Source organism: Macrotis lagotis, chromosome 1 (genome assembly GCF_037893015.1).
Source record: "Macrotis lagotis isolate mMagLag1 chromosome 1, bilby.v1.9.chrom.fasta, whole genome shotgun sequence".
NCBI lineage: Eukaryota > Metazoa > Chordata > Mammalia > Peramelemorphia > Peramelidae > Macrotis > Macrotis lagotis.
This window is the reverse complement of record NC_133658.1, coordinates 287,175,584-287,203,268: the sequence shown is the minus strand read 5'-3', so window position 1 is coordinate 287,203,268 and position 27,685 is coordinate 287,175,584. Positions and strand designations below refer to the sequence as shown.

At 36.9% G+C, this 27,685-nt stretch overlaps 1 protein-coding gene across 6 annotated transcripts in view; it reads right to left on the bottom strand.

The window, feature by feature from the left end:
• Positions 1-918: 918 nt before the first annotated feature.
• CCDC180 (coiled-coil domain containing 180) overlaps positions 919-27,685 on the bottom strand; it is a 126,426-nt gene continuing 99,659 nt past the window's right edge. For 4 of the 6 annotated variants that reach the window (XM_074210796.1, XM_074210795.1, XM_074210798.1 and 1 more), the window contains 6 exons: positions 27,461-27,621; positions 22,847-22,984; positions 21,353-21,464; positions 18,328-18,433; positions 5,984-6,119; positions 919-1,146 (listed from right to left, as the gene is read on the bottom strand). In XM_074210796.1, coding sequence (XP_074066897.1) covers positions 1,012-1,146; positions 5,984-6,119; positions 18,328-18,433; positions 21,353-21,464; positions 22,847-22,984; positions 27,461-27,621 — 788 coding nt within the window. In that variant the 3' untranslated portion in view covers positions 919-1,011. Of the gene's footprint in view, positions 1,147-5,983; positions 6,120-18,327; positions 18,434-21,352; positions 21,465-22,846; positions 22,985-27,460; positions 27,622-27,685 lie in introns of those variants that run through there. The other 2 variants (XM_074210799.1, XR_012473562.1) reach the window with 2 other exon arrangements.

Below are 27,685 nucleotides of genomic sequence, written 5' to 3'. Positions count from 1 at the left end.
CTGAGGTGGGGGGGGGCTGCTGTTCTATGGGGGGCCTAGACTGTGATCAGGATCTGAATGTGGTCAGAGCCCCAGAGTCCTGTTTCAGGGGCAGAGGACAGAGCTAGGTAGTCTCTCTTCACTCTCCTCCCTCAGCTCAATGGGCTCATGCCCTGGGGCCTCCTGCTTACCGGCTCTGCCTGCTTCTGTTTCCTGGATCAGGGCTGGGGAAAGAGGAAGCTGCTTGCTGTGTGCCCTGAGGGCTGGGCTCCACATCCTGGCTCTGGCAGAGGTCCCTCACTGTTCCCCCACTTTGTGTCTGGTGCTCCTCGGGGTGTGACTCAGGAGACTCCCCTGCTGCTGTGAGCTGAGACTCTTAGCGCCCTGGGGCTGCCTCCAGGAGGCTGAGGTTCTTTGGCTCTGGTGGTCCACCCCTCTGGCGGGCCGCCCCTCCCACCCCGGGGAGCAGAGCCTTTCTGCTCTTTTCCCAGTTACCTTGAGTAGAATTGCTTCACTGGGTCCCTTTGTGGGTTCTGTCTCTCGAAAGTTTAGTTAGAGTCCTTAGCTGATGAATTTTATCAGAGAGCTCCTAAGACTCAATCCCTTCTTGTCCTCCCCCCAACTTTTAAAATATTGTACTCATTCATTAAATGAAAAGAATAAGAAATTTGGAACCAAGAGAACTTGGTTCATGCCTTAGCCCTACCACTTGGGCAAGTTACTTAATTTCAATGGACTTCAGTTTCCTAGATTGTAAAGGCAGTCAGATGTTCCTTCCATCTATAATTCTTTTCATTGCACTGGCCCACTGATGAGCTGGAGAATGTTTGCTCCACTAGAGGATCACCTACAGTGTGACCACTCATGAAATGTACCTGATTAAGGTAAAAATAATCCTTCCCAGCAGAGTGATGATCACAACCATCAATACTAGTGTAATCACATTTTTATTTGCAGAACAAAAATTTCAGTATCTCTTAAAATCTAAGTTCATACATAAGACAGACATAAGACCATACATAAGAAAAAGGTTCAAAGCATATACAAGCTCCTAATGGTTTTTACTGAACGATTCCACCAGCCCTTCCAACGCTCAGCTTTGGTTATCTGTAGTTGATTTTCTTCTTTAATCCTGTTCATTTCTGACTGTAAATCTTCCAAATATTTCTGGGGATCAAAGTAAAGAAGAGAGTCCATATTAGGAAAGTTGTCATCTTCTCTAATTTGTCAGTTTTTTCTCTCCTGTCTCAACCTGCTTGCTTCCCTAGCCTAGACCCTATCCAACAGGTATCTGAGGAAACCCTTATTCTATCTAACCTTCCTCCTGGTGCTCTTTTCTTTTTCTTTTTCCCAACTGGACACTGAACTTCCATTTCCATCCCTATAGGAAGTAGCTCTACTCCAACCCTTGGGTCTTCTCCTTCCTTCCTAGTGCTGATGGGTCTTGTCTATCCAGTGGTTTCTTATGGCTGATACCTCTTGGATATGTAAGGGATTACTGACTATAGATTGAGGTTTTTCCCATTATCATTTTGGCATAAGAAATTAGATGGGGAAATGGGAATTTTGGGAGAGTTTTGCAGAAGCAGCAGATGGCACACAGAGTAGTAGATGACACAGAGCGCATGAATAAATACTTAACCCAAATTTTACAATAAGGTATTGTAAACACACTAGAAAAGAAAAAGAATTTGGACTTCTTCTCTAACATGAAGGATGGGCCAAAAAATTTTACATGGATTTTCCAGATCACAGAGTGCCAAACCCATAACTTCTGAGATGTGGAAGGGTTAATTGTGCAATTCTTCTAGGAAAATAGAGGAACATTAAGCCTTAAAATCTACCCTGCCGGTATGTATTCCAGACCCCCAAGCATTGCCATCTGATCTAAAGATGTTATGCTAAGGACCTTGAGCCTTGCCACCTGCTCTGCCACTTGGTCACTAGATGGTTCTCAGGACCACCAAAAACCATTTTTTTATCTTGGTACCAACTTTCCATAGATGTATTATCTCTTCTAATTAGAATATGAGAACATGATTAATATGAATCTATGTTTAGCATGGTTATACATGTATAACCTATATTAGATTGTTTTCTGTCAGGGGAGGGGGAGAGGGAAGGGAAAGGGGGAGAAAAATTTGAAACTTAAAACTTTTCCCAAAAAATATTGTTGAAAATATTATAAAAAAAGAATGTGAGCAACTTCAGAGCAGGGACTATGTCTGGTATTCAAAAGTGTTTGGCATATTACTTGGATAGATAATCAGTTTTTTAAAAATTCATTTGTCTAGTATTCACTAGAGAATCTTTTGTCTTACCTAGGTTCTCTATAAGTTTTTGAAAAATACATGGAAGGGCATTCTACCTTTGTCGAAAGAATCTTTTTTTTTCTTTCTATTTTGAGAGTCTGAATTGTACAGTATAAAAAGCCCTGGAATTGGAATTAGGAGATGGAGTCCTAGTTCTGCCACTTCCTACCAATGTGAATATAATTTACTGAGTTCCAGTTTCTGCATCTGTAGGAGGAGGGATAATTCTTGTTTGCTATCTTTCTCATGAAGTTGGAGTTGTGTATGCTGAAAAACACTATGTACATGTGGTTGGTTATCATTAGCCTAAGGGCATATATGAATAGTCAGATATAATAGGAAGTCTGCTAAGGGAGGGACATGAATCCCTTTGGGATATTTGAGAGTACTTTGAAGCTCCTTACTATTACCTTATCTGAGGATATAATTTTCATCCTAGCACTGGAATACTAATGGTGTGAGTCTCTGCCCCACTTCTCACCATAAATAGCAAGTAACCATATTTTGGTTTTTCATATCCTAGAGTAGATAGCAATTTGTGTTGCTAGCTTTTTCTGATAATCTTTTGTAGGATTATGTGGACTTGAAACACAAAGATAATTAGTCTTAAAAGGTACCCATGGGAAATGGTTTAGCATCCTGCCTTTACTCAAATTGACATTTAAGTCTAGCTATATCTAAACCAGAATTCATCAGATTTAACAAATTTTATAATTACTTTTCTTATAAATTGTTATGATATATTTTATATAATAAGTTACATAAATTATAATCATTTCAAATCAGATATGAAAGAGTCTGAGGTCAGGGGGCCCACTATATATCTCTTTATTAATCACATCATCACCCATTCCCCCACAATTGAGGCAGTGCTCTGCTCATGATCTATATTGTTTACCTACTGAGAGCATCTTAAATAAATATCTTATAAAAATGATCTATTTTAAAAGCTCCCTGAGGGCAGGAACAATGTCTTAATATCTTTGGATTTATTGTCATAATTTCTTTCAGTTCAATTTTGTTTTGCTTGCCCCTTCACAATCTAGTTACAACTTGAATATACAAAACAGCATATGTACAAAACCAAAAGAACAAAAATACCAAAAAATTCTTATATTAGAAAATAAGCAAAACAACACTGAAATGAAAATGATGACAATCTTACCTATAGCAGCACATTCTGCTTGGCTATCAAATGTTAAAAAAACACACACAAGAAAAATGTTCTGATGAATTTAAGTTTTTTTTTCTTTTTTTTGCAAGGCAGTAGGGTTAAGTGGCTTGCCCAAGGCCACACAGCTGGGTAATTATTAAGTGTCTGAGGCCGGATTTGAAGCCAGGTACTCCTGACTCCAAAGCCAGTGCTTTATCCACTACTACACCTAGCCACCCAGTCCCAATGAACTTTTAAAGCAAAGTTGTATCAGTTTTGGATTTCATTAGCACGTTAAAACAATGTAATAAGGATGCAGCAGAAAGAAGGATATAAAGAAAAATGTCCAATGATTGCATTCATGATTCAGATTTTTTTTTCCCTTCCTTGTGAATTCACAATAGAATCAGTAATAGGAAGGGCATTTTCAATTTACTACTGAAAAATAAGTCAAGGGAGGGAAATTCAGCTCTCTGGTTTCAATTAGGTAACAGTAGCTGTCATTTAAATGTTGTCTTAAGGGTTGAAAGCACTTGACATATGTGATCCTTTGACGTAGGGAGTGCAGGTTGCTTTATGTTCTGTTCTGGACACAGAGGCTGAGACTTTATCCTCATTCTCCTTCACTCTAAATAGCCAATCCATTGCCAAATCTTGCGGCTTCCATTTCTACATCTCTTGTATCTGACCCTTTACTCTCATGACTACCATCTTAATCTAGTCCTTTTATCTCCTGAACTACTGCAAAGCCCCTAATTAGTCTGCCTACCCTCTCCAATTAATTCTCTCTCCAGTTGTCAGAGTGATTTTCTCAAAGCTCAGCTCTATGTCATTCATTACTTGAAATATTCTAATGGCCCTTGTTTTATACATTACTCAGATTAGGTTGTCAGCCTTCTGGTTCCTCACACAGGACACATCATCTTTGGTCTTTTATACTGGCTCTTCCTTATTCCTGGAATATGCTCCTTTCCTTATCTTTATCTAGTTGAATCCCTTGTTTCCTTCAAAACACTTTTCTACAGGAAACATTTCTTGGTTCCCCCGTCCACTTACTTTGCATTTATTTGATTTATGGTACATATCATTTATGTTATGTGTGTGTGTGTGTGTGTGTGTGTGTCTGTGTGCATGTATATTGTTTCTCTCCAGATAGAATATAAATTCATTGACTCTGGGAATTTGATTTTTGTCTATGTTCTTTTTTAAAATCACACTACCTTTTATCTAGTGGATTAGGTGTGGGGTTTAGAGCTGTGATTTCACTGGCATTAGAGAGTGCCCAGGTGAGGAAACCTCTCCCAAGACAAAAACTGCCTCTTTCCTGCAACTTAAAATTTTAGGGAGTTCTCACTTAGTCTAGAGGTGTTAAATTCATGACCTGTAAATGGCCATCAAAACTCCTGAATGGTACAGGAACCAGACTAAAATGTAATTTGGAAAATGTTTGATAAAATAAAAATTCAATGCAACGAGGTTAATATGTGGTTTTCTAAGTCAATGCACAGATTGCAGAGATGTATTTCTGCTGAGTTAGGCATAGCTTCTCTAGGACACTGAGAAGTTTCTTCAAGGATGTAGCCATATGTGTCAGCAATTGAACCCACCAACTCTTCCTGTCTTTAAGTAGTCTCTTTAGCCGCCACACCTGGGGCATACCAGAATAAGATACACCCTGCTCCTGAGAAAGATTCTTGAATTTTCAGGGTTGAGTATTTACATCTCAGAAATTTAGAAATGCTATGAAATAGGGCTTGATTTACTGGTTTGTTGATGGAGAAAATGTTAGAAATGCAGATTAAATTCAAAATGAGCCTTGCTTACATTTTTCCCCAGTGCCATTTTTATCAGTTATTTACTAGCACAGCACTCACTATATACCACATTGCCTCTCTCTGTTCTAGGCATGTAGTTTATTTCATCTGCTTAGCATGCTTCTAATTGTTTTTTTCCCCATGGGGTTCTTCTTGCACCTTGTAGATAAATTTCAATTCTTACTTGATCTTACCTGTCACCTCTTGGACTCCTTCACTTCCTTAAGGCTTATCTCAGATGCCACTTCCTATGGGAAGTCTTCTCTATTATCCCCTAGTTGTTAGCACCATTATTCCTTCACATGTGATATGTCATGGGTTGGCATAAGAAACCAAATGGGAATTTTGGGGAGTTTTGGGGAAGCAGTAAACATGAGAAGGCCAGAAGACAGAAAAAGTTTAAAATTTCAGAAATGCAGAAAATATTCATAGTAACATATAATATCAACTTTCTTATCTTTTAACACTAAAATAAAGAACTTAGATTTCTCTGGTGGGAAGGGAGGGGCAAAAATTTTAACAGATTTTCCAGATCACATTGTGCCCCTAATCCTGTTATATATGGAAAGGATAACTGTATTCCTCAAATTATCTTTTATTTACTTCTCTGTTTAAAAGTTATCACTCATAATTATTCCCCTGCTCTAAGTTTCTTATTATTATTTATTGAATTGAAGCAAATTTCAATTTCCCTTTCAAACAACTGCCCATTTTCCCACACTCACAAAATATACATCATCTCTTGCTTCCACCACTGCCTGGTGGCCCGGGGTACTTTTGATGGTTGTTATCGGAGGTGTTGCTCTGGTATAAATTTTGTAGTTGATGGTGAGTGATGTAGGGGTAATTCCTGGCCACTTCCTGGGAACAAGAATATATGTAAAATACAGAGACAGATTCTATTTGAATTTCCCATCAGTGAGATCTAAATATACAAATCTAATGTCCTTTGCAGTCACGATTTGTTTGTACCTTATTTAAAAAACTTATAGTGAATTGGTTCATCCTTTCTAGAAAACAATTTGGATTAAGGCAAGAGTTGTTATTAAGGGGTGGCTAGGTGGCACAGTGGATAGAGCACTGGCCTTGGAGTCAGGAGTACCTGGGTTCAAATCTGATCTCAGACACTAAATAATTACCTAACCGTGTGGCCTTGGGCAAACCACTTAACCCTATTGCCTTGAAAAATCTAAAAAAAAAAGAGTTGTTATTAAATTGCTCATATCCTTTGACCCAGAGATCATACTACTAAGATAGTATAGCTCAAGGATGTCATTTAAAAAAAGAAAAAAATCATGTGTATATGCTCATAGAAGCATGATTTGTACAACAAATATCTGGAAACAACATATATGGCCAAATATATTAATGTAATAAATATTAATGGTCCATAAGAGAAATAAAAATGAATGTGAAGAATTCAGAGAAAAATGGGAAGAACTTTATGAAGTGATCCTGAATGAAGAAAACAGTCAAAAGAACAAATCATAAGCAATAATTATACCAAATAATGGCAATGCAGAATGTCAACAACAAAACTCCAATCAAATACAGTGGTCAATGTTAGCACAATATTACCAAAGTTAATGGACATGCGTCTATTATCTCTGTTAATAATTTTTTCCATGGAGTATATTTTTTAATTTAACAAATTTTTATTTAATGCATTCTATATACATAACACTGTTCTTGGTACTTTGAAAAAAAACAAAGATTTATAGGAATGAATCCTTTTTCTCAGAAAGCTAAGCACCATTACAAATGTTTATATAGAGTTTTAATATGTTTTTAAAGAAATTTGGGGGGCAGCTAGGTAGCACAGTGAACAGAGCACTGGCCCTGGAGTCAGGAGAGACATTTAACAATTACCTAGCTGTGTGACCTTGGGCAAGTCACAACTCCATTGCCTTTAAAAAAAGGAAAGAAATAAATTTGGGTGTTTGTGGGGAATGAATCTATCACATTAAAACAAACAACCCCCCCAAGAGCAATAAATTATTAAAAACAAAAAATATTTGAAAAAGAAAAAAGCTAATCAACATTTTCAGTTTTAAAGAACAAGGATTTATTTAGATTAGGATGAACAGGGCAATCTGCTCCCAATTGCTGCCATCACCTTAGCCTGATGGTCAAAAGCCTCTATACTCTTGCTTCAACCTACTTTTCCTTCCTCACATGATTTTCAGTATGAATCCAGAATCCCAGTCAGGTCACAGCATTCTTCTTTCCAGGTAATTGTCCATACTGTGACTTCTGACAAATGATATCCTTTTTTCTTCTCTTAATCTTATTCATTCACCTCTGTTTGGGTTGTTCTATTCATCATCTGATATATGAAAAAAAGAGCTCTTCGTGTGTGTGTGTGTGTGTGTGTGTGTGTGTGTGTGTGTGTGTGTGTGTGTATAGTCTAAAAATATCCACAGCTGTATTCCAGTTTTTGTTATGTGATTGGGTTTTTTTTAATGTTACTCAGCTGATGACAGATGTACTTTATGAAACTTTCTCTAGCACATCTTTCTTTATATTGTCTCAGTCTTAGCCTGCATGAGCCTCAGTTTTCATTCTTCAGAGAACTACCATGCTTAATAGTGATAGAAACACTAGAATGTTGGTAGAATGTTGTTATTAAAATATGGATGTTATTGATTGGAGAATGGCTAAACACATCACTATTCATGAAGATAAAGTAATATTACTGTTCCCTAAGAAATGAACTTTACTTTAAAAAGAATTTTTTTATAATTGAGTTTCAAAACAAATAATTTCCTTGGAAATCCTATGTTTTATTTTTTTTTTAGGCACCCACTCACTGCCTGAAGGCTGGGTATTTTACATTTCACTTTTTCCCCCAGTACCCTTTTCTAGTAGCCTTATAGGGAGGTATCTAGGATCTTTGCCAATGTCTCTAGTTCCTAACAATAAAATTCCCTTAAATGTAGAGAAGTATCCCTGCACCCTCATTCCATTTAAAGGCTTAACAGTCAGATTAGCTTTTACAAAGAAATAATTACTTAAAAGGCATAAAAACAAATAAATCAAATATACTCTACCCCACACTCTATGCCAGCTTAGTTTTTGGGGAGGGAAGGACATTAGGTTAAAAATTAGCTTCAGTCCGGTAGAGCATAGCCCTATTTCCAAAACCAAAGGTACATTGGGTTTAACTCTTAATCTTCTTTGGCCTTCCCTGTTGGGCTGACTTGGCTTGCATCATCCTGCCTACAATCCTTAGCTCCAAGGAATCCATGGTTTGAATCCCTCAGGGAATTAGGGATTATTTCCTGTATCTGAAACTGAGAAGGACAAATGAAACAAAACAGAATCAGAAACGCTCCAGGTCCTTTGCTTGATACCATGAAAAAAATAAAAGGAAAAGATATCCTTATGTCTTCATTTGATTCCTGGTATTTTCAGGTGCTCTGAGAAAACTATGTATGATCCAGGAAGGCAAAAGAGTAAGACTGTCTCTGTGTGGCAATTTTAAAGCCCATTCTAGTTTCACAAATCAATCAAAGGAGGTTATTCCCATTCATATCTTAGGGGATGGTAGAAAAACAGGATACCTTAATGTTAGGAATTTGGGCATGCTCAAAGTAAACCTCCATTGCATATACATTTTTTAGCACTTTATTTATTGTCATTATTTTAATATTTTATTTTTCCCCAATTACATGTTAAAACAATTTTTAACATTTAAAATGAGTTTGTTTGTTTTTTTAGGTTTTTGCAAGGCAAATGGTGTTAAGTGGCTTGCCCAAGGCCACACAGCTAGGCAATTATTAAGTGTCTGAGACTGGATTTGAATGCAGGTACTTCTGACTCCAAGGCCAGTGCTTTATCCACTACGCCACCTAGCCGCCCTAAAATGAGTTTTGAATTCAAAATTTTATCCTTTCCTATCCTTGCTCCTCCCTGAGTTAGTAAGCAATCTATTAAAGGTTATATATGTGAAATCATGTAAAATATTTCCATGGCAGTTATTTTGTAGAAGAATACTCAAACAAAAAAAATGAAAGGAAAGAAATAAAAATAAGTGAAAAAAATGGCATGCTTCAGTCTGTTTTTAGACAATATCAGTTCTTTCTTTGGAGGTAGATAGCATTTTTTCATCTTGAGTCCTTTGAAATTGTCTCAGATCATTGAATTGCTGAGAATTCACAGGTCTTCATCATGCAAAATTGCTATATACAACGTCCTCCTGGTTCTGCTCACTTCACTTTGCATCAATTTATGTAAATCTTTTTTTCTGAAATTGTCCTCCTTGTCATTTCTTATAGTACAATAATATTCCTTTGCAATTATATACCTCAACTTGTTTATATGCAGTTTTATAAACCAAATTGCTGTCCAGAATGGTTGAATCAGTTCACAACTCCACCAATGGTGCATTAATGTTCTATTTTTCCCACATCCTCTCCAACATCTATTATTTCTCTTTTTTGTCATATTAGCCAACCTGATAGGTGTGAGCATTTTTAAAATATTATTTCAAGAAGGGATTTACAGGTCTATTGTCAGAAGGAACCATGACACATGTATGCAAATATATACACACGTGTAGACTCATGTGTGTATGTACATATATGCTTGTATATGCAGATATTTATATGTGACTATATTTAACTCTTGTTTTCCAGTTTTGTCCCAGTACCTTGCATATGATTTTGTTGAATTGAACTTGAAAATCAATCAATTTTCCACTTTTTCCAATTTACAGATAAATTTATTATATAGATAAAAAGTATAATGTTCTCTTACATGTATTTGTTTTATTTTATTTCTCTAATTCTCTTTCTGGGAGAAAGATTATGAAATGTACATTTGGAATATTATGGTAAGCTCTGGGAACTTGCACTTGAAAAAGAACATTACTAAGGTGGAGAGTATCCAATGAACATCAAACAAGATGGTAAAAAGCCCTACCTTATGTCAAATATGTCAAATAATGATTAGTTGAAGGGCCTGAGAATCCTTAGAAAAAGAAGACTCTGGGAAGACCAGATAGCTGACTTTCCAAATATGGCTTTCAAGGGGAAGAGAGATTAGACTTGTTCAAATTGTTGTCTCCAGAGGGCAAAACTAGGATCAATAGGTAGAAATTGCCATGAGAAAAATTTAGGTTTGATATTAGGAAAAAATTTCCTAAAATTAGAGCTATACAAAATTGGAATAGCTTGCCTTGGAAGATAATGGATTCTATTACATTGAAAGTCTTCCAGCAAAATTTAGAGTTACTGTAGGGAACATTCTTTTCTTCCAGTTATAGGTTGGATGCTGAGGCTATTTCCAATTTTAAAAAGGTAGTCTAGCCTCATTTTGTGAAATTATAGTCAATTTCAAAATTTGGAAGCTTTAAATGTTAACACAGTTCCTCACTGTATATAGAATTAAGCATTACAATTTGGAGCTAAAAGAGAATTTGAACGTCATCTATTTTATCTCATTTTATAGCTGAGGGAATTGAGGCCTAGATATGTTAAAGTGTCTAGGAAAGGTAATACAAACAAAAGTAATAGAGCTAGAATTTGAATCTAGATTTTGACTCCATATTCAGCCTTCTTTCCACTGAACTACACAGAAATTGTTGCTGTAAATTGTTATTATGATACAATATCACTTATTATTTAGAGGCTATGAGTCAATTCTGCAAAAAAGTTGAAACTTAAACATTGATTTTTATGCCACTGATAGTAGTGGTAATTAACATTTTATTGTATTATTTTAAAACTGGAAACCAAATCTTACTTCACTGAAATGTTACTAATTTTTTTCTTCACTTGCTGCAAGATTATCTAAATGCTTTTAGAGCTAACCCAGATTCCTGCCAAAAATAGACACCAAGCTAGAGAAGTAAATGAGTAAAATCTATGTACCATTTTCTGTTTGAAATATATTAGAATATTTGAAACAGATATTGAAATATTGAATATTTAGAAACAGATATTTTTTTCAATTTAATGTTCAACAATTGGCTTGGTCAGTAAATTTTCTCACCTGAAAATGATTCCAGTTTATTTAACTACAAATAACAAGTTTCATTTGATAGACTGAATAGATAAGACATATAATTATTATATACACTTATATAGAGTAATATAATACTATATATAGCAATATAATTATTATTTCAAATATCTTTTGCTAACTTCAACCGGCATAGTTTAACTGTGATATTTGGAGATTTTATTAAAAAGCTGAGACATGAAGCTAACATCTACAGTCTTTTCACCTGATTTCTACAAAGTATCATATCTTATCTGATGTTATCTACTTTTGGTTAAGACCCTGCCTATAAGGATTAATGGGCACTTATTGTGATCAATTCACTAATATCAATTCATTCAACAATTAGCATTAAATATTTCCTATTTACAAGGTGAAGAAGTAGCTCCTAGGCTTACAAAAGTAAAAAATAAAATGGTTCCTTTCCTCAAGATGCTTACATTTAACTGGGAGGACATAACATAATACTAACATTGGCTAATATTTACAAAGTGCTTAAAAGTCTGAAAGGGTTATCTCTTTAATACTCACCACAACTATATCAGCTAAGTGCTATTTTTTGCCTCATCTCTCTTTCTTCTCTGATCCATCCTATACGATGTTGCCAAATTATTTGTCCTTATTGGTGCGTACACAAGTGGGATCATGTCACTATTCTGCTCATAAACCTTACATGTTTACCTATGGTCTCTACAAAATTAAAAAAAAACTAAACTCAAACCATTTGGTCCATTAATGCCCTTCACAATTTGGACTCAGGATACCTTTCCAATTTCTTTCTCACTCTAAATAGTTTTATTTCCCTATTTTGATGGTCTTTGATAGGTTTATGTTTCAAGATCGTATTATTGTCATAGAATTTTGTAGAATCTCTTCCCTCCCTACTATTTTTTCCAGATAATTTCTTTAGTATTCAAATTATTTTTCAAATATTTGATAGAATTTGCTTATAAAATATCTTGGTCATAGGATACCTTCTTTGGGGAAAAATATAACATTTGTATGTTATCTCATTATTGTCATTATCTTTAATGAAATTATTGTTTCTTATATTTGTTCTTTGTCTACAATCTTAATTTTAAAATTATTATATATTGTATAATCACTTTTCCATTGTTCATTTAATATGATTTTTATTGCGTTGTGGTTCATAAAAAGACATGTTTAATATATTGCTTTTCTATACTTATTTGGAGACTTTATGTCCTAATACATGGTCAACTTTGGTGAAGGTGGTATATACAGGTGATAAATATGTATTCTCCTTTCTAGTCTCATTTAATAATCTTCAGGGGTCTATTATATCTAACTTTTCTAAAATCTATTCAAGTTCTCCATATCTCTTTTTGCTTATTTTGGTATGATTTATCTAGTTCTAAGAAGGGTAAATTGAGACCCCCCCCCCGCTATTATAAAATAGTTTTACTTTCTAGTTTCTGATTTAACTCATCCAACTTTTCCTTTTAAATATTTAGATATATGCTATTTAACACACACACACACACACACACACCACATTTAGTATTGATGGCCTTTCATTGTCTAGGATGCCTTAAGCAAAATGTAGTTTCTCCTCTTTATCTCTTTTAAATTGATATTTTGGCTGCTGCTCTGACTGAGATAATGATTATTACCCTTGTCTTTTCTGTTTCAGCTAAAGCATATATTTTTCTCAGCCCCTTATTTTAGCACTTCTTTTTTATAAACAACATTTTGTTGGATTCTGTTTTCTAATCTACCTTACAATCCTCTTCTGTTTTGGGGTAAATTAGTCCCACTAATATTCACAGTTATGATTTTTAAATTAAATTTTTAATCAGCAAAAATACTTTCCCTCCCCTCTCCTCACTTTGAGAATAGAAGAAAAACAAAAATGTTGTTACAAATATGTAACAAGTATATTCAAGAAAAAAAATTCTGCATTGGACATGTCAAAATGTGTGTGTGTATTTATATCTCATTCTGTGATATGAATATGTCACACTTTTATCAAGGGTATAATTTCATTATTAGTCTTCTGGGATTATGGTAGGTCATCATATATTGGTTGATTAGTAAGTCAGGCAATAAAATTTAATTAAGCCCTTACTATATACCAGACACTTCTAAGGGCTAGTGCTGAGGTTACAAAGAAAGGCAAAAGATTATTCCTGAATGCCAAACAGAATATTTTGTATTTGATCCTGGAGGTGACAGGGAGCCACTGGAATTTATTGGTGACATGGTCAAACTTCATACTTCCTCAGTAACCCCTTTCCCGAAGGGCCTTTTCTCTCTCTATGATTGGAAAGGGTGGAGGATTGACGTCAGAAAATTTCTTTTAGATCCTCTATTTAAAGAGGGGGCCCAGGGCAGAAACCCCATCATCTCCCATATGAATGCAAGACTTCATTATACCTGTATACTTGATGCTTACGCTCTTCTACCAACCCCCTTCCTCTTCCCCATTTCTTCTTGCTTTTCAGCTTCATTTTATGTGTTATTGTTTACTATTAAATTGTGAGTTCCTTGAGGGTAGAAATTGTCTTTTGCCTTTTTTTTGTATACAGCACCTAGCACATTGTCTGGCAATATAGTAGGTACTTCATAAATATTTATGTGCTCACTATGTTTTAGAAAAAATATTTTGGTGGTTGACTTGAGAATGGATTTGGGTGGGGAGGGATTTGTGGCAGGCAGACCAACCAGCATGAGTTCAATTCTGTATGTTTACAGGGCATCCAGGTTGAGATATCTAATAGTTAGATGTAGATGTGAGACAAAGTCAGCAGAAAGGTTAGGGCTCAACAAACAAACAAGAATCATCAGTATGATGATGATCAGAGATGATAATTGAATCTAGAGGAGCTGATGAGATCATTAAGTGAAGGAGGATAGAAGGAGAAAAGAGCCCAGGACAAAGTCCTGTGGGATACCCACTGTTACAGGGAACAGACAGGTAGGAGGAGAACTAAGAGTTATTGCTGCTCCAAAATCCTAGAGAGAAGAGAGCAGCAAGGAGAAGAGGGTGGCCGATAGGATCTAAGGCTGCAGAGAGATCAAAGAGGATGACAATTAAGACAAGAACTCTGGGTTTAGAAATTAAGAGATCACTGGTAACTTTGGAGAGAGTTGTTTAGTTCAAATGGTGAGATTAGAAGTTGTTTTGTCCTTCATTTTCGTAGGAGACCACGACATCAGGGAAGTAATGCCATGACAAGCAAGTGAATTGGATTTGAGTGTGTGTGTGTGTGGGGGGGGCATTGTGCTAAGTAACCAGCCTCATTTTTTCATCCAAGAGCATCTGGGAGGACCAGTGGCCAGATAAGAATCAGAATGACTAGAGATGACCCTGGATGCCCGGCAATTAGGGTTAAGTAACTTGCCCAAGGTCACACAGCTAGTAAGTGTCAGAGGCTGGATTTGAACTCCCATCCTCCTGATGCCAAGGCCAGTGTTCTATCCACTGTGCCAGGAGTCAGACTGTAGAGTTAAAGAAGAAAATGAAATGAAAGGAAGTGGAGCTATTCCTTATAGTTGACATTCTGAAGGAATTTAGCCACAAAAGGCAAGATATATATGGGATAATAATTAATGATAGTAGGATCAGGGGAGGATTTGTTTTTTGTTTTATTTCTTTTGGAGGATGGGGAAGATCTGAGCATGTTTGTAGGGAGTAGTAAAATAGACAACAGACAAGGAGAGATTGACTTTTAGTGAGAAACAGATATGATAGAGAAAACAAGCTGCTGAGAGAGAGGATGGAGTGGGATCTTGCTTAGGTAGAGGAATTGGACTTGGTAAGAAGTGTCATTTCTGGAGAGAGTAGCAGAAGACACCTGGGTGAAATGAGAGGAGTGGGGAGAAAAAGGAGTTCTTGGTGAAGGGCATCAACTTTTTCCAATCACATATGAGGCAAAGTTCTCATTTGAGAGAATGACAGAGAAACTATAGGAGGTTTGAGTAGGGATAAAAGGTTTGTAAGAACTATTGTGGAGAGTGGGATAGTGAGATAAAAAAGGAGATATGTCAGGAATGGCTAGACATACACATTTGAGGTGGACCGTCAGTATTATTATAGGATTTCCTCTACCTTTATTAGGCAGCATGCATGTAGGGGCAGAGACAGTAGATGATGGATATTAGCCAAAGCTGGGACCTGGCAGGGCACAATTGGACAAAAGATTCATGAGAAGGGGACAGAATAGAGCTGAAGTGGGACACCAGGGTTCAAGATGAGGAAAGAGTGTGTAGATAGCACAAGGGAAAGGAACATGGAAGTGGTATATTTATGGGTGATGGCAAATCAAGAGTTTGACTCCCTGTGTGGCTGAAGTGGAGTAGAGCAGAAAGTAATTGAAAATAAGCTGATGAACAGGGAGGATTTGGGGAAGAGAAAAAGATTATGAGCCACTGAATTCATGAAGACTAAAAGGAAGTATTCCCAGAAGACTATAGATAATAGCTACCAGGGTTTTAATTGGGTGGTAGATGCAGATTGTATGAACCTCAAAGGAGAAAAGGTCACTGAATAAGGAGAGAACCTGGGGATTGCAGTGGGTAGCAGATGTTCCAACTTCTTCATTTTTGACCAGAGACAGGAAGAATGAGTAAAAGTGCAGCCAGTGCTGGAAAGAGTGGTCAAATCATCTTTCTTTGACTTTGCCATATTGTTTGTCTTTTTATAAATTATTTTCCTGGTTCTATTTGTTTCATTCAATGTCAAATCAGAGAAATTTGGGAAGATTTCTCTGAAACTATTCCATCCATTGTTTCTTTTTTTCTTTTTTATATAAATATTTATTTGTTTTTCAATTACATACAATAGTAGTTTCTACCAATCAATTTTTTTGCAAAGTTTGAATTTTACAATTTCCCTCCTCCCCCCCCAATAGAAGGCAATCTGATAGTCTTTACATTTGTTTCCATGATACCATTCATCATTTCTTAAGCACAATATTATGCCATCACATTTCGACATGTTTCAGCCATTTCCCAAATTTTGGGTACCTCCCAGATTCCCATACTTTGAGAGCACTGGCCTTGGAATCATGAGGACCTGAGTTCAAATCCTGCCTCAGACACTTGACACTTACTAGTTGTGTGACTGTGGGCAAGTCACTTTCTTTCAAATACTTTCTTCTTTCTTTGATCTGGAAGCTCTGGATTTTGGCTATTTGGGATATCTTGGAAGCTTTCCTTTTGAAGGTTCTTTCTGGAGGTAGATCCGGTAGATTTTTCTATCTCCTTTTTGCCTTCTGGCTCTAAGAGATTGGGGAAGTTTTCTTTTAAAATTTCTTGAAATAGGATATCTAGGTTGTAGTTTTGGTCAGTTTTCAGGGATTCTTAATTTTCTTCTTATTTGTTTTTCTAGGGTTTGTGCTTTTGCTTTGAGATACCTTGGATTTTTAAATTTCTTTTTCAGTCTTATGACTTTGTTTTGCTATCTCTTACTGTTTATGGAGACATTCACTTCTATTTGGTCTGCTCTAATTTCCCTGGAATCTTGGGCAAGGTTTGTACCAGCCCATATTTGTACTTTTGCCAATCTTTCTTCCATATTTCACGTTTCTTTTCTCAGTTTTCCTCTAGCAATCTCATTGAGAGAGCTTTTCATTGGCAAAAACATTTTTAACTCTTTAAATTCTTGCTTCAGTTTCTTTGATAAAAGTGTTATTTTTAAAATATGTAGAGAACTCAGTCAAATTTTGAAGATAAACAGTCAAAGGATAAGATTTGGCAATTTTTAGGGGAAGAAGATCAAGATATCAAGAGACACATGGAAAAAATTTCTTTAAATCATTAATAATTAGAAGAATGTAAATTAAAACAATTCTGAGATACCACCTCATACCTATCACATTGGTTAAGATGACAAAAATGGAAAATGATCTATACTGGAAATAATGTGGGAAATCAGGTTCACTAATGCATTGTTGGTAAATCTCTGAGATAGTCCAAACATTCTTTTAAGTAATCTGGAACTGTGTCCCAAAAGTTATTAAAATGTACCTACCCTTTGACCCAGCAATTCATATACTAGGTCTATATCCCAAAGAAATTAGAGCAAAAGGGAAAGGATCTATATGATTCTTTAACTTTTGTTATATACTAATTATTAACTTTACCTTAAAGATGTGTATATTAGCTTTCATATAATAGTAATTATTTTTAATTATAATGTACCACAATGCAATTACTACTATTATAAAAAAGCTAATATATACTATATACATACATGCAAACATACATACATACATACATACATACATACATACATATACTACATATACATTGTCTTTATTTTCCTGGTCCCCCTCATTGGCTTTCTTTACTTCATTGTTGAAATCAACATTATTTTTTTTTGTTCCTACTTTCTTAACCCTGCATCATTTTTTGGGGGTGGTTGTTTTTGCAAGGCAATAGGGTTAAGTGACTTGCCCAAGATCACACAGCTAGGTAATTATTAAGTGTCTTAGATCAAATTTGAACTCAGGTCCTCCTAACTTCAGGGCCAGTGCTCTATCCATGGCTTCACCTAGCTACCCCCACCCTACCTCACTTTATACAAATCTCCCTATATTTCTTCAAAATTCTTGAAATACTTGTGCTTTGCTTTGTCAACTTTAATGTGTTTTGGAAAAGTGAGGTTTCTTGGTGATAATGATTATTTGAGTTCAAATCCCACTGATCATGAATTTACTCAATTTGTAATTTGTTACAGTGCAATAATATTCTCTTACATTAGTATACTGTCATTTGTAGGGTCATTTCCCAATCAAGGGACATCTATTCCATTTTCAGTATTTCTCTTACAAATACTCCTCAGAATTTTTTTCTGTACAAATGATTCTTTGTTTTTTTGGTTCAACTCCTTAGTGCTTAATTCTAAAACTGCAACCATTGAAGTCAAATCTATGCACATTTCTTTAATGCTTTATATTATTCCATATGATAGTATTTTTTTTTAAACCTTGGAAGATTTGCCTTCTGAAGGGGGTATCTCATGCCTTATCCATTGCTTCCAATGCAGAGTCAGTTATGATTTTGAAACAAAAATTTGTTCTGTAAAGTACTTATAACTTACTTGTTCCCTCGTTCACCTTGTGGCTTTTCCTTCTCATCTTCTAAGAGAAGTCCGGCAACTTTCCGACGCATTAAGATTGATGTCTTTTGCCTGACTGTTTCCATTTCTGGAACAAAGAAGATACAGATGAGATGGCATCACAAAATTATTCACATAATGGAGTAGAAAGAACATTACAATCATTAAATTTAGCCTTCTAAAAGACCTAGGTTTGGATAATAGCTCTGCCACTTAGGAACTATCTGACCTTAGGTAAGTCCCTTTGCCTCACTGAGCCTGTGTTCTCTGTAAAACAGGTGCTTAAAATACTTGTGCTTTGCTTTGTCAACTTTAATGTGTTTCGGAAAAGTGAGGTTTCTTGGTGATAATGATTATTTGAGTTCAAATCCCACTGATCATGAATTTACTCAATTTGACTTTGGAAAAATTCCTTTTGATTCTCTCGACCTCAGTTTCCACCATTTGTAAAATGAGGAGGTTGGAATGAAGCATTAAGATCCTTTCCAGACCCCAATCTCTCCTTCTGCTGACTAGAGAGCTTGCTCTCTAAGTAGCTGCAGGAGGCCCCACTGACCAGGCGACAACTTCCTCATGGTATCTGGTGGATCAGATATGCAGCTCTGGTCCTAGGCTCCAACCAGAGAAAATTCCTAAAAGGAATCCTATACAAGGTGGCCTACACCATAATGCTGTTTGCTCAATGGGATGATGCAATGAAGGGGATGAAGGAAGATGTACTTAAATAATAATACTCTGCTTCCTTGCCACATTTACTGGATTGCCTCAGGTAGGACAAGTACCAGGTGCCCCTTTGGTATGAAGGCTTTGAGAAAGACCCCAACCATGACCTCTGGTGTATCCTGAGCCCTGTGGATGTGCACCCATCAGCTGATGTATAATCAGTGGTAAAATCCTGGTATCCCTGTAGACCATTCATACACAAGCTGGAGGAGCTGCCTCATGAAACAGAAACTCTCCTGGTAGATTTTCACAAGCATTAAATACACTTTCCATCAGGATATGGGTAGAGGTGGTAGACAAGACACCCATGTCCAGAACATGCATGACTTTATAAAGCCATGGTGATGGGAAAAGATGACAGCAGTTGATCTACAAGGATGGCAATGATGATGATGATGATGCATTCTGGTGTCACATATAGAGTCTCCTCATCCATTTCAAGGGCTGGTCCCATCATGTTAGCCATGATATCAAGAAACCAGAGATATGAGGCAAAAATGCCTGCACCCAACCTTTTGGAAGATCTACTGTGATACCATCCACCATTTCTTCAAGAGGCAAGCTGTCTACATGGAAGGCAGTGAGTTTGAAGATGAGATGAAACTGAAAGTCACTGACCCACTGAACCTGGGTTATATATCTACATGACAGTCTACAAGATGTTCTTGGTTGGCTTCCTGATATTTTGCATTGATAGCTCCACCTCTATGAATGGCTCAGACTGATTCTGTTACCATATCTCATCCCATGCCATTTTACCAATCACCTTCTGCTAGAGGAATTCTGTTTACCTTGTACCTCTGAACGGGTATGATGCCTCATATCTCCAAATGAGCAGAAAGATCTTGAATCCCTCTTTCACATGGGTCCCTTCATATATTAGAAGACTGTTCACTAGATCCCTAGTCATCTTAGTTCTTCAAACTTTCTCTCTATTAGGAAATATGTGATCAGATCAATGCAAAATCCTCTGGATGCTATACTTTGGGAATCTTTGCAGTTAACTCAAATCTCATGGCCTTTCCCCATGAATGTCTATTGAGCAGTTCTGCACATATAAAGGAAATTTTCTTTTTAATACTTTGATTTCCTCTTCTTAGTGGCTGACTGGAATCTGGACCTTTTTGGATCTTGGCTCCATCATCTAATAAGTCAACTATCCTTCTCAGCTTATTAAAAATCCTGAATTTTAAAATTCATTTAAATTTTTTTTAAAAAAGATCCTTTCTGGTATCATATATGCTGGGCAAGTCACCTACCTGTTGTCTGCTTCAGTTTCCTCAACTGTAGAACAGGAATAATAATAGCACCATTGTCCGGGGTTATTGTGAGGATGAAATGAGAATATTTATAAAGCACAAAGGAAATGCTTAATAAAATGCTTGTTTCTTCCCTCTCACCCTATGTTACCACAGTACAAAAAGAAGATTTTTTTCCCTTCTTCCACTTTTAGGGGAATTGAGGCAACTATTTAATAGATTTCAGATCCTTTATGCCTGAAATAAAAGGACTTTATTTTACTTAGGTCACCTTTGACTAGCAAGAGTGGATAATAAGATAACAAGAGGGGCAATGGTCAAGAAGAGGAATTTCAAGTCAAACTCTTAATATCTAAGAAAGTAGAGACAAATGAGAAATATTCTTTGTTCAAAGAGACTATTTCCCTTTTATTGATCAGACTCTTTGACTGAATCCTATTTTTTTCTTTTCTAAGAGAAGTCAAACAGTTTCCTGGACTGAGTGGAGTAATCTGTTCTTCTAGGATCAGATCTGTGAAAAATTCCACAGGAATTTGGTTATGTCTCTTCCCTTTGCTGGGCCTCAGTTTCTCTCTCTTTAAAATTAGATAGGAAAAGGCCTTCCATCTCTGACATCTCTTCTGACTCTGATATTCTTTGTTTTAAGGGTTCTTTCAGCACTTGGGATTTCTATAAACTTGACATGTTCACAGTCTTTCCTAGTTTCTTATGGACTTACTTTCACAATACCAGATTTATACAGTCTTGAGTTAAACATCTATGATGAAAATTTTAGAAACAGCCCTCTGGAGATGTTAAATATTTGTTGAACTGAAATTTCTGTCACTATTCTCATCTTCACCCACCCCCATCAGTCTATATATTCAGTCCTAGATATATTGAAATCATATTTAAAAACTGGGGGGGGGGGAGAATGACAACATAAAAGGAGAACTAGATTAAGAAAATTCTCACTCCACCCCATGCATCTTTTTACCCTAGAAACTTGTCATTTGCAACTACAATGACAGGAAAGAGCCTCTTACTTGCTGATTGGATATCCTCAACCGTGGGAATTTCATCCATCTGCTCAAGAAATTTCTCAGACAAGATAGTCAGGGCGCTTATAAATTGCTGGGCACATTTTTGGGCACATTCCTAGAAGAAGTATGGAAATGACCAGGCTTGATATAGCAATATATATATATATATACATACATATATATATATATATATATATATATTCAGTAGAAGACTTGTATCTTTGCTTATAGGTTGTAGGCATTTTATTTATTTATTTACATATTTTGTCAGGGAGGGAAGAAGACAGTGAGGACATGAACTAGATCTACTGAAAGTCAATAACATGATGTTCTGATTCATGTAATTTTGGGTGAGGGTAGAGTTGGACCTGGGATTTCAATGATGTAGGGAACTCCCAATAAGGACACCTTTTCTACTAATGGCATGCTGGGGGTTTGAGGTTTTTGGAAACTCCTGGGGATACTTGAAGAGAAATGAAGCAGCAGCATGCCTAGGGTCATACAGCTAAGTTGAAGTGACTGGACTTAGAAGGTCAGGGGAAAGAGGAATTGAAGGACATACAAGCTCTCTATCCTAATCCAGGTATCAGAGAAACAGAAATCCTTCTCTTTAATACAAAAATGCTTGTCCCCATCCTGAGACCTTATCCTCTTTATCTCTAAGATGACTCTTGGGAGTAGGTGCAGTTGCAGAGAGCTTTAGACCCTTGTCCAGGGTGTCCTGATGTGATGTCAGGGGTTAGCATATATGTGGAAGAGAATTCCCATGGGACATTAAGGAAGTGGTTGTAGGATCAGTGCTACAAGTAGTGGGAAAGCTGGAGGCAGGTAAAACAATGACCAAGAATAGCTTGGGTGGGGGAGTGGACACTGGGTGACTAGTGTCCCAGTGTCATACTCACATAGAGAAAGGCACCGGAGATTTGGTCATCTGGAAGGATTGTGAGAAAGGCACCAAAATAGGGTCAAAATGATCATTTCTTCCCTTGACTTTTAGTCAGGGGGGGGGGGCTTAGTCATGGCCAAGGCTAATACTCAATCAGCCCCATCAAATCAAGTGACTAAAGGGGTTGAGAAAAAGGGATCAGGAAACTCCTGACATACTGATTAGGTAACCCTAAATGGTGGGAAAGTATCCAGATAGCACCTCTCAGGAGACTCCAGAGTAATGGATCAAAGTTAGCCCTATAAGTCAGGATCTATTAAAAACTGGGTTTGACCCCAGTTCTCTTGACTAAAAGGCTAACCCTGGTTACCATACTCTAACCTGCCTCTCAACAAAGTTTTAGAAACTTTAAGTGGTCAGACTAAAAGGTTTAAAATCCTAAGTGGGGAAAAAATGTATAGATAAATATACAAAATGAAGACCCACAGTAGGTGGCTGAGGAAAGTAAGGATGTTTGAGGGCATAAGGAAGGGACATTCCTAATTATTAAGGTTAGCAACCATGGAGTTTCTAGGAATAATACATGCAATAAACATGATCAAGTCTCATACCTCTAGTTTTTCTGTAGTGGAAAGAATCTCTGCATCTTGGTCTTTCTGCCTCTTTTCTTCATTCTGGCATAGAATATCCATAATTTTGGAGTTATTTGGGTGCCCAAGGTCTGGGTGCAGCTCATGGCTGTATTTATCCTTCAAATAAGAGAAAAATAATATATAGATATTTTGAGCAAGATTTGAGGTAGAAGATAAAAAGAAAGTGAACAGTGTCAGCAGTTTCTCTTTCTATCCTATTAAGCTGAGCATCTCTGTGCTCATTCAACCACCTTCTTTGCCTGTACAGTCTACTTTAAATCCTTCTCTCAGACTGACTGGTTGACTCATCTGTAGCATGGGTGTGATAACAGTGACCAGCCTTCTAGACCTGTGGTTGGTTAGTCCTAATAAACATAATTGCAAAGAACTCTTGGATTATTCAACATAAACAATGGAGGAGCTAAGAATTGTGGTGCTTGAGACAAATTTTAAGGTATTGTCTGTATTGTAGTAGAAAGAATAGTGAATTTGGAGTCAGAAATTTAAATCTTAACTTGATACACACTTGACCCCTCTGGGTCTCAGTTTCCTCATATGTAAAAATGAAGGGTTTGGACAAGCTCTCTGTGGTAACTGTTTAGATCCTTCCAAGTCCTATGATCCTATGTCTCTAGGGGAGCTGGAAAACTATCTTATTGGGGAAGGATGCTCTGTTTTCCTTTTAGGACAGTGTCAGAGTCAATCATTCAACCCTAACTTAAGCCTCTGATAATATTCACAGGTGGCTCAAAAACTTCTCTTGAAAAAAGTAAGCCAGGAATGGAATTTTGACCTGTTTTCCCTAAAAAGGGGGGGAAAGAAAAAAACATATTTGTTATGTTAAACCCAAAGAGCAAGACAAAGACCAAGATTTGATAAGTTTTGGAGATATATTACCTGACCATGTAGAGTTACATTTTTCTCAAACTGTAGAGCACTGAGTGTCCAGAGAACAAGGTTTTTATAGTATTGGGGGGAGGTATTGTGAGCAAGCAGGATACAGAATCAGAGATAGAAGTTAGATATATTTCCTTATTGGACAGATAATTACTAACATAGAAAGAATTCTGTACTCCCAGGCCTCTTATAAACTTAGGACGTGTGGAATGTGATGTTCTATAGGTCCAGCTACAACTGGGGAATGGGGAGATAGTCTCAGGAGGAGTCAGGAATCTGCAGGCACAGCAAAAGGATCAGGTAAACAAGAACATTTCTTAAGTCCAAGATAGGTTCTGTGACACACTCCCCCATCTGTGCCTTGTTAGTATGTTTCCAGACCTAAAGGTGCCTAGTCAAATTCATATTTCTAAGGAGAATCCAAAAAAATGTCAAGGGCCCCTTTTACATGAATATTAATGTTGTACTTCAGATACAAAGGCCGTTAGGTTACTCAGTGGTTTCAGTCAGAAAGACTCATCTTCCTGAGTTCAAATGTGACCTCAGACACTTACCAGTGTGTGACACTAGACAAGTCACTTAACCCTATTTGCCTCAGTTTCCTCATCTGTAAAATGAGTTGGAGAAGGAAATGGCAAACCAGTATCTCTGCTAAGAAAACGCCCAAGGGTTCATGGAGATTCAGACATGGCTTAAAAATGATTGAACAACAGCAACCTGGGTGATATGCAGAATGGGTGGCTATCTATAAGTTAGCATTGGAGGGGTTTGAGGGGGGCTCCAGATAACCCCCCTCTCATTCATTTTATGGATACACAAGGAAATAGAGGTTAGAACATGTAGGTCTCAGGGGTTAGTTACTGAGGCAAAGCATCTTCTTTGATGCTGTTGTGAGAGAAATTGGTATCATCGTCAAAGATTGTGAGTCCTTTTGAAAGTGAAAACCTCACAGTATTCTTGGAGGAAGGAAAACTCAAGATCTTTATTTCACAAGTCTGCAAAATTCACAGATTAAAACTTTTTTTTTTTTCCTGCAAAGACATTAAGCTTGCAAGCCACTAGAGGACAGGGTGAATAGCGAAGGCCCAGGCCCTTGCCTGAGGGGAAAGAGTGAAAGGAAAGAGTGTCAAAAGAGTTGGATGGGTTTAGGCTCAAATGAGTCCTGTACCATGAGGGGAGTTTAGGTCAGACTTTTATAGTCTTGCCCACTCTTTGGGCATAGGAGGGTCAGGAGAATTTGGGCAAAAGAGGGAAATTCCTCCTCCTCCATGTAACTGAGGTCAGGTGAGGGGAGGGCAGGAACTGAGGTTGCTCTTATTTGGTGAATTTCTACTTAATAGATTTACTTTGAACACCAGGAGGCAATTTACTTCTGATTAGGGCCTGTGCTGCCAAGGGAGCTCTCAGAAACATCAGGCAAGCACAACTGATATTTTCTTACTATTAAAAACTAGATAGATATTTCTCCTTCTACAATGCCCTTTGACCTCGGTAAAGAGAAGATGGTACAATAGACAAGGGAAGAAAAAAATTTACTCTTTGGTGGAGGGGGATGAGGAGTGGAAACAAAAAAAGCCAATCTTTTTTTTTTTTAGGTCAGTGGCTAAAGTAATCAGCCTTGGACAAGTATATAAACTCATTTGCATGGAATTCGTATGGAATTTGTATGAAATTCTTATGGAAGACATAGGGCAGAATTTCAGACAACCATTTATCTGTCTGCTGACATGACATGGAGTCAGCCATGAGGGCATTCCTTATCCAAAGGAAGTAATACCATTCTCAATATTCTAACCTGTGGACCAACCAAAAATAAAATGACAGGCCAATTGTTCCTTCTATTAGTGACTCCTTAGGAAGAAGGTCTCAGTTAAAATGCAAATCCATTATCTAGAGATGGGGTAATTTTAGGCTATTAACACCTCTCCCGGAAATCAGGTATTGTTCCTTTCCAGTTCTGTAGCTGGAGTTTCTTAACCAGTTTTGTAATGGCTCCCTTGGGGCCAATTAGGTGGTAGTGGATAGAGCATTAGGTTTAGGGTCAGTAAGAACTGATATCAAATCTGCTGGCAACCATTTAACAATATGTGAGGCCCTAGGCAAGTCCCTCAATAATCTCTATTTACCTTAGTTACCTTAGAAGTAAAATAGTGATAATACCACCTCCTACTTTGCAGAATTACAAACATTTGTAAAATGCTTATCACATAGTATAGATACTTATTCCTTTTCCCTTTTGTCAATCTAACACAAGTCATGAATACTTCCCAAAATAAAATTTTTAAATGCATAAAATATAATGCAAAAGAAACCAATTATATATACTTAATATCTTTATATAAATAATATATATTTAAATACAGCATCAATTTTTTTTTCAAAAGTTCATGGACTCCAGGTAAAGAATTTCTGACCTGGAGAATGCACCTTAGCACAGAGCAAGATTTAGGAAAGATACAACAGAAAACATTGCCAAGGAAAACCTTGAATGAAGATCAGAATAAGACATGGTAAGGAAGAACATATTTCAAAGGACTGAAAATACTGGAAAGGAAACCGAGGGTGATTTAACAAAGGACAGAGATGAAAAGAAAATACATTTCCATGGTTTCCCAATCTTGCCCCATGGATCTACTCTTGGATGCCTTCTGAGGCTGGAAGCTTGATGCTTATGAACCATAGCAAATGATGTAGTCCCCTCCTTAACTCAGGCTTTCTCCATTTTGATTCTTCTAGGTCCAGAATATTCAAGAACTGTCAGGCTCACTAAGTACACCATTTCCTAAGAATGAGGGGGCGGGGTGGGCAAAAGTACAAACAGAAGCATTAATCTCAGTCAGATGAAATCCATCCCTTCTTCTCAAAGGGCCATTGATGATTTTTATTGCCTCTCATGGTAAAAAATCCTACCTGATTAACAGATAACTGTCCTCTAATCTCTTTACAAGTATACTTTTTCTCCCATTGGCCAAGTTTGGTCACTGGTTTCAGGTCATGGCAAGTTTGATCCTTATTTTTAAAAATTTCCCTGAGGGTATCACCCTCATGTTCATGGGATCAGAATAAAATATATATTTGCAGTTTTAAATAAGTTGCTTCTAGAAAAGTCTTGCTAACAGAAAATTCTGTCTTGGATGAGGACCTGACTGGTAGAAGGTCATAGGATCTTAGAGAAAGGAAGCATAAAGGTGATCAAATCCAACTTCTTCATTTTACATATGAGGAAACTGAGACCCAGAGAGGTAAATGACTTTCCCTGGGGGTATGCAGGTGACATATGTGAGCTGGATTCGAACCTAGGTCTTCTGATTCTCATGTCTATGCTCTATCCATTATTTCAAAATGTCTTTTTAAGACATGCTTTCTCTAGGTCAATAAGCATTTATTAAGTCCCTACTGTATACTCTAGGCTCTGTGGTCAGTTCTGGGGTTAAAAAGACAAAAGACTCTTAAGGAGCTCATCATCTAATGGTCATTATACCTAGAGCATTCTGACTTGAGAAAAAAAGAGAAAAGTTCAATACTTTCTGGAGAAAAAAAACCAAATTTGTGTTGAAATTTAAACGTACCTTGATTTCCAAGGGCTAAAAAAAGTGAAATAATGAAATCAATGCCTGAACCCATGTCTAGAAGGTCTTATGGAAATCCATCATAATCTTGACTTCTGGAAGTCTCTGAGACACTCGAGAAACCCACCCTTATTTTCATCCAATGTTCGAGTTGTTCTTTGAAGTTTTCCTGAATCTCGATCTTGCTTGTCTGAAGGATCTCCCTGTGTTGTTGGAGAAAACTTTCCATGACAAGCCTAATCACATGAGGCAGCTGTTCTTCAAGATCCCTTAACTGTTCCCGTAACTCTATGGAGGGAGACAGAACAGCTTAAATAGTCCAACCAGATGCCAGATGAACTTGGCTATATAG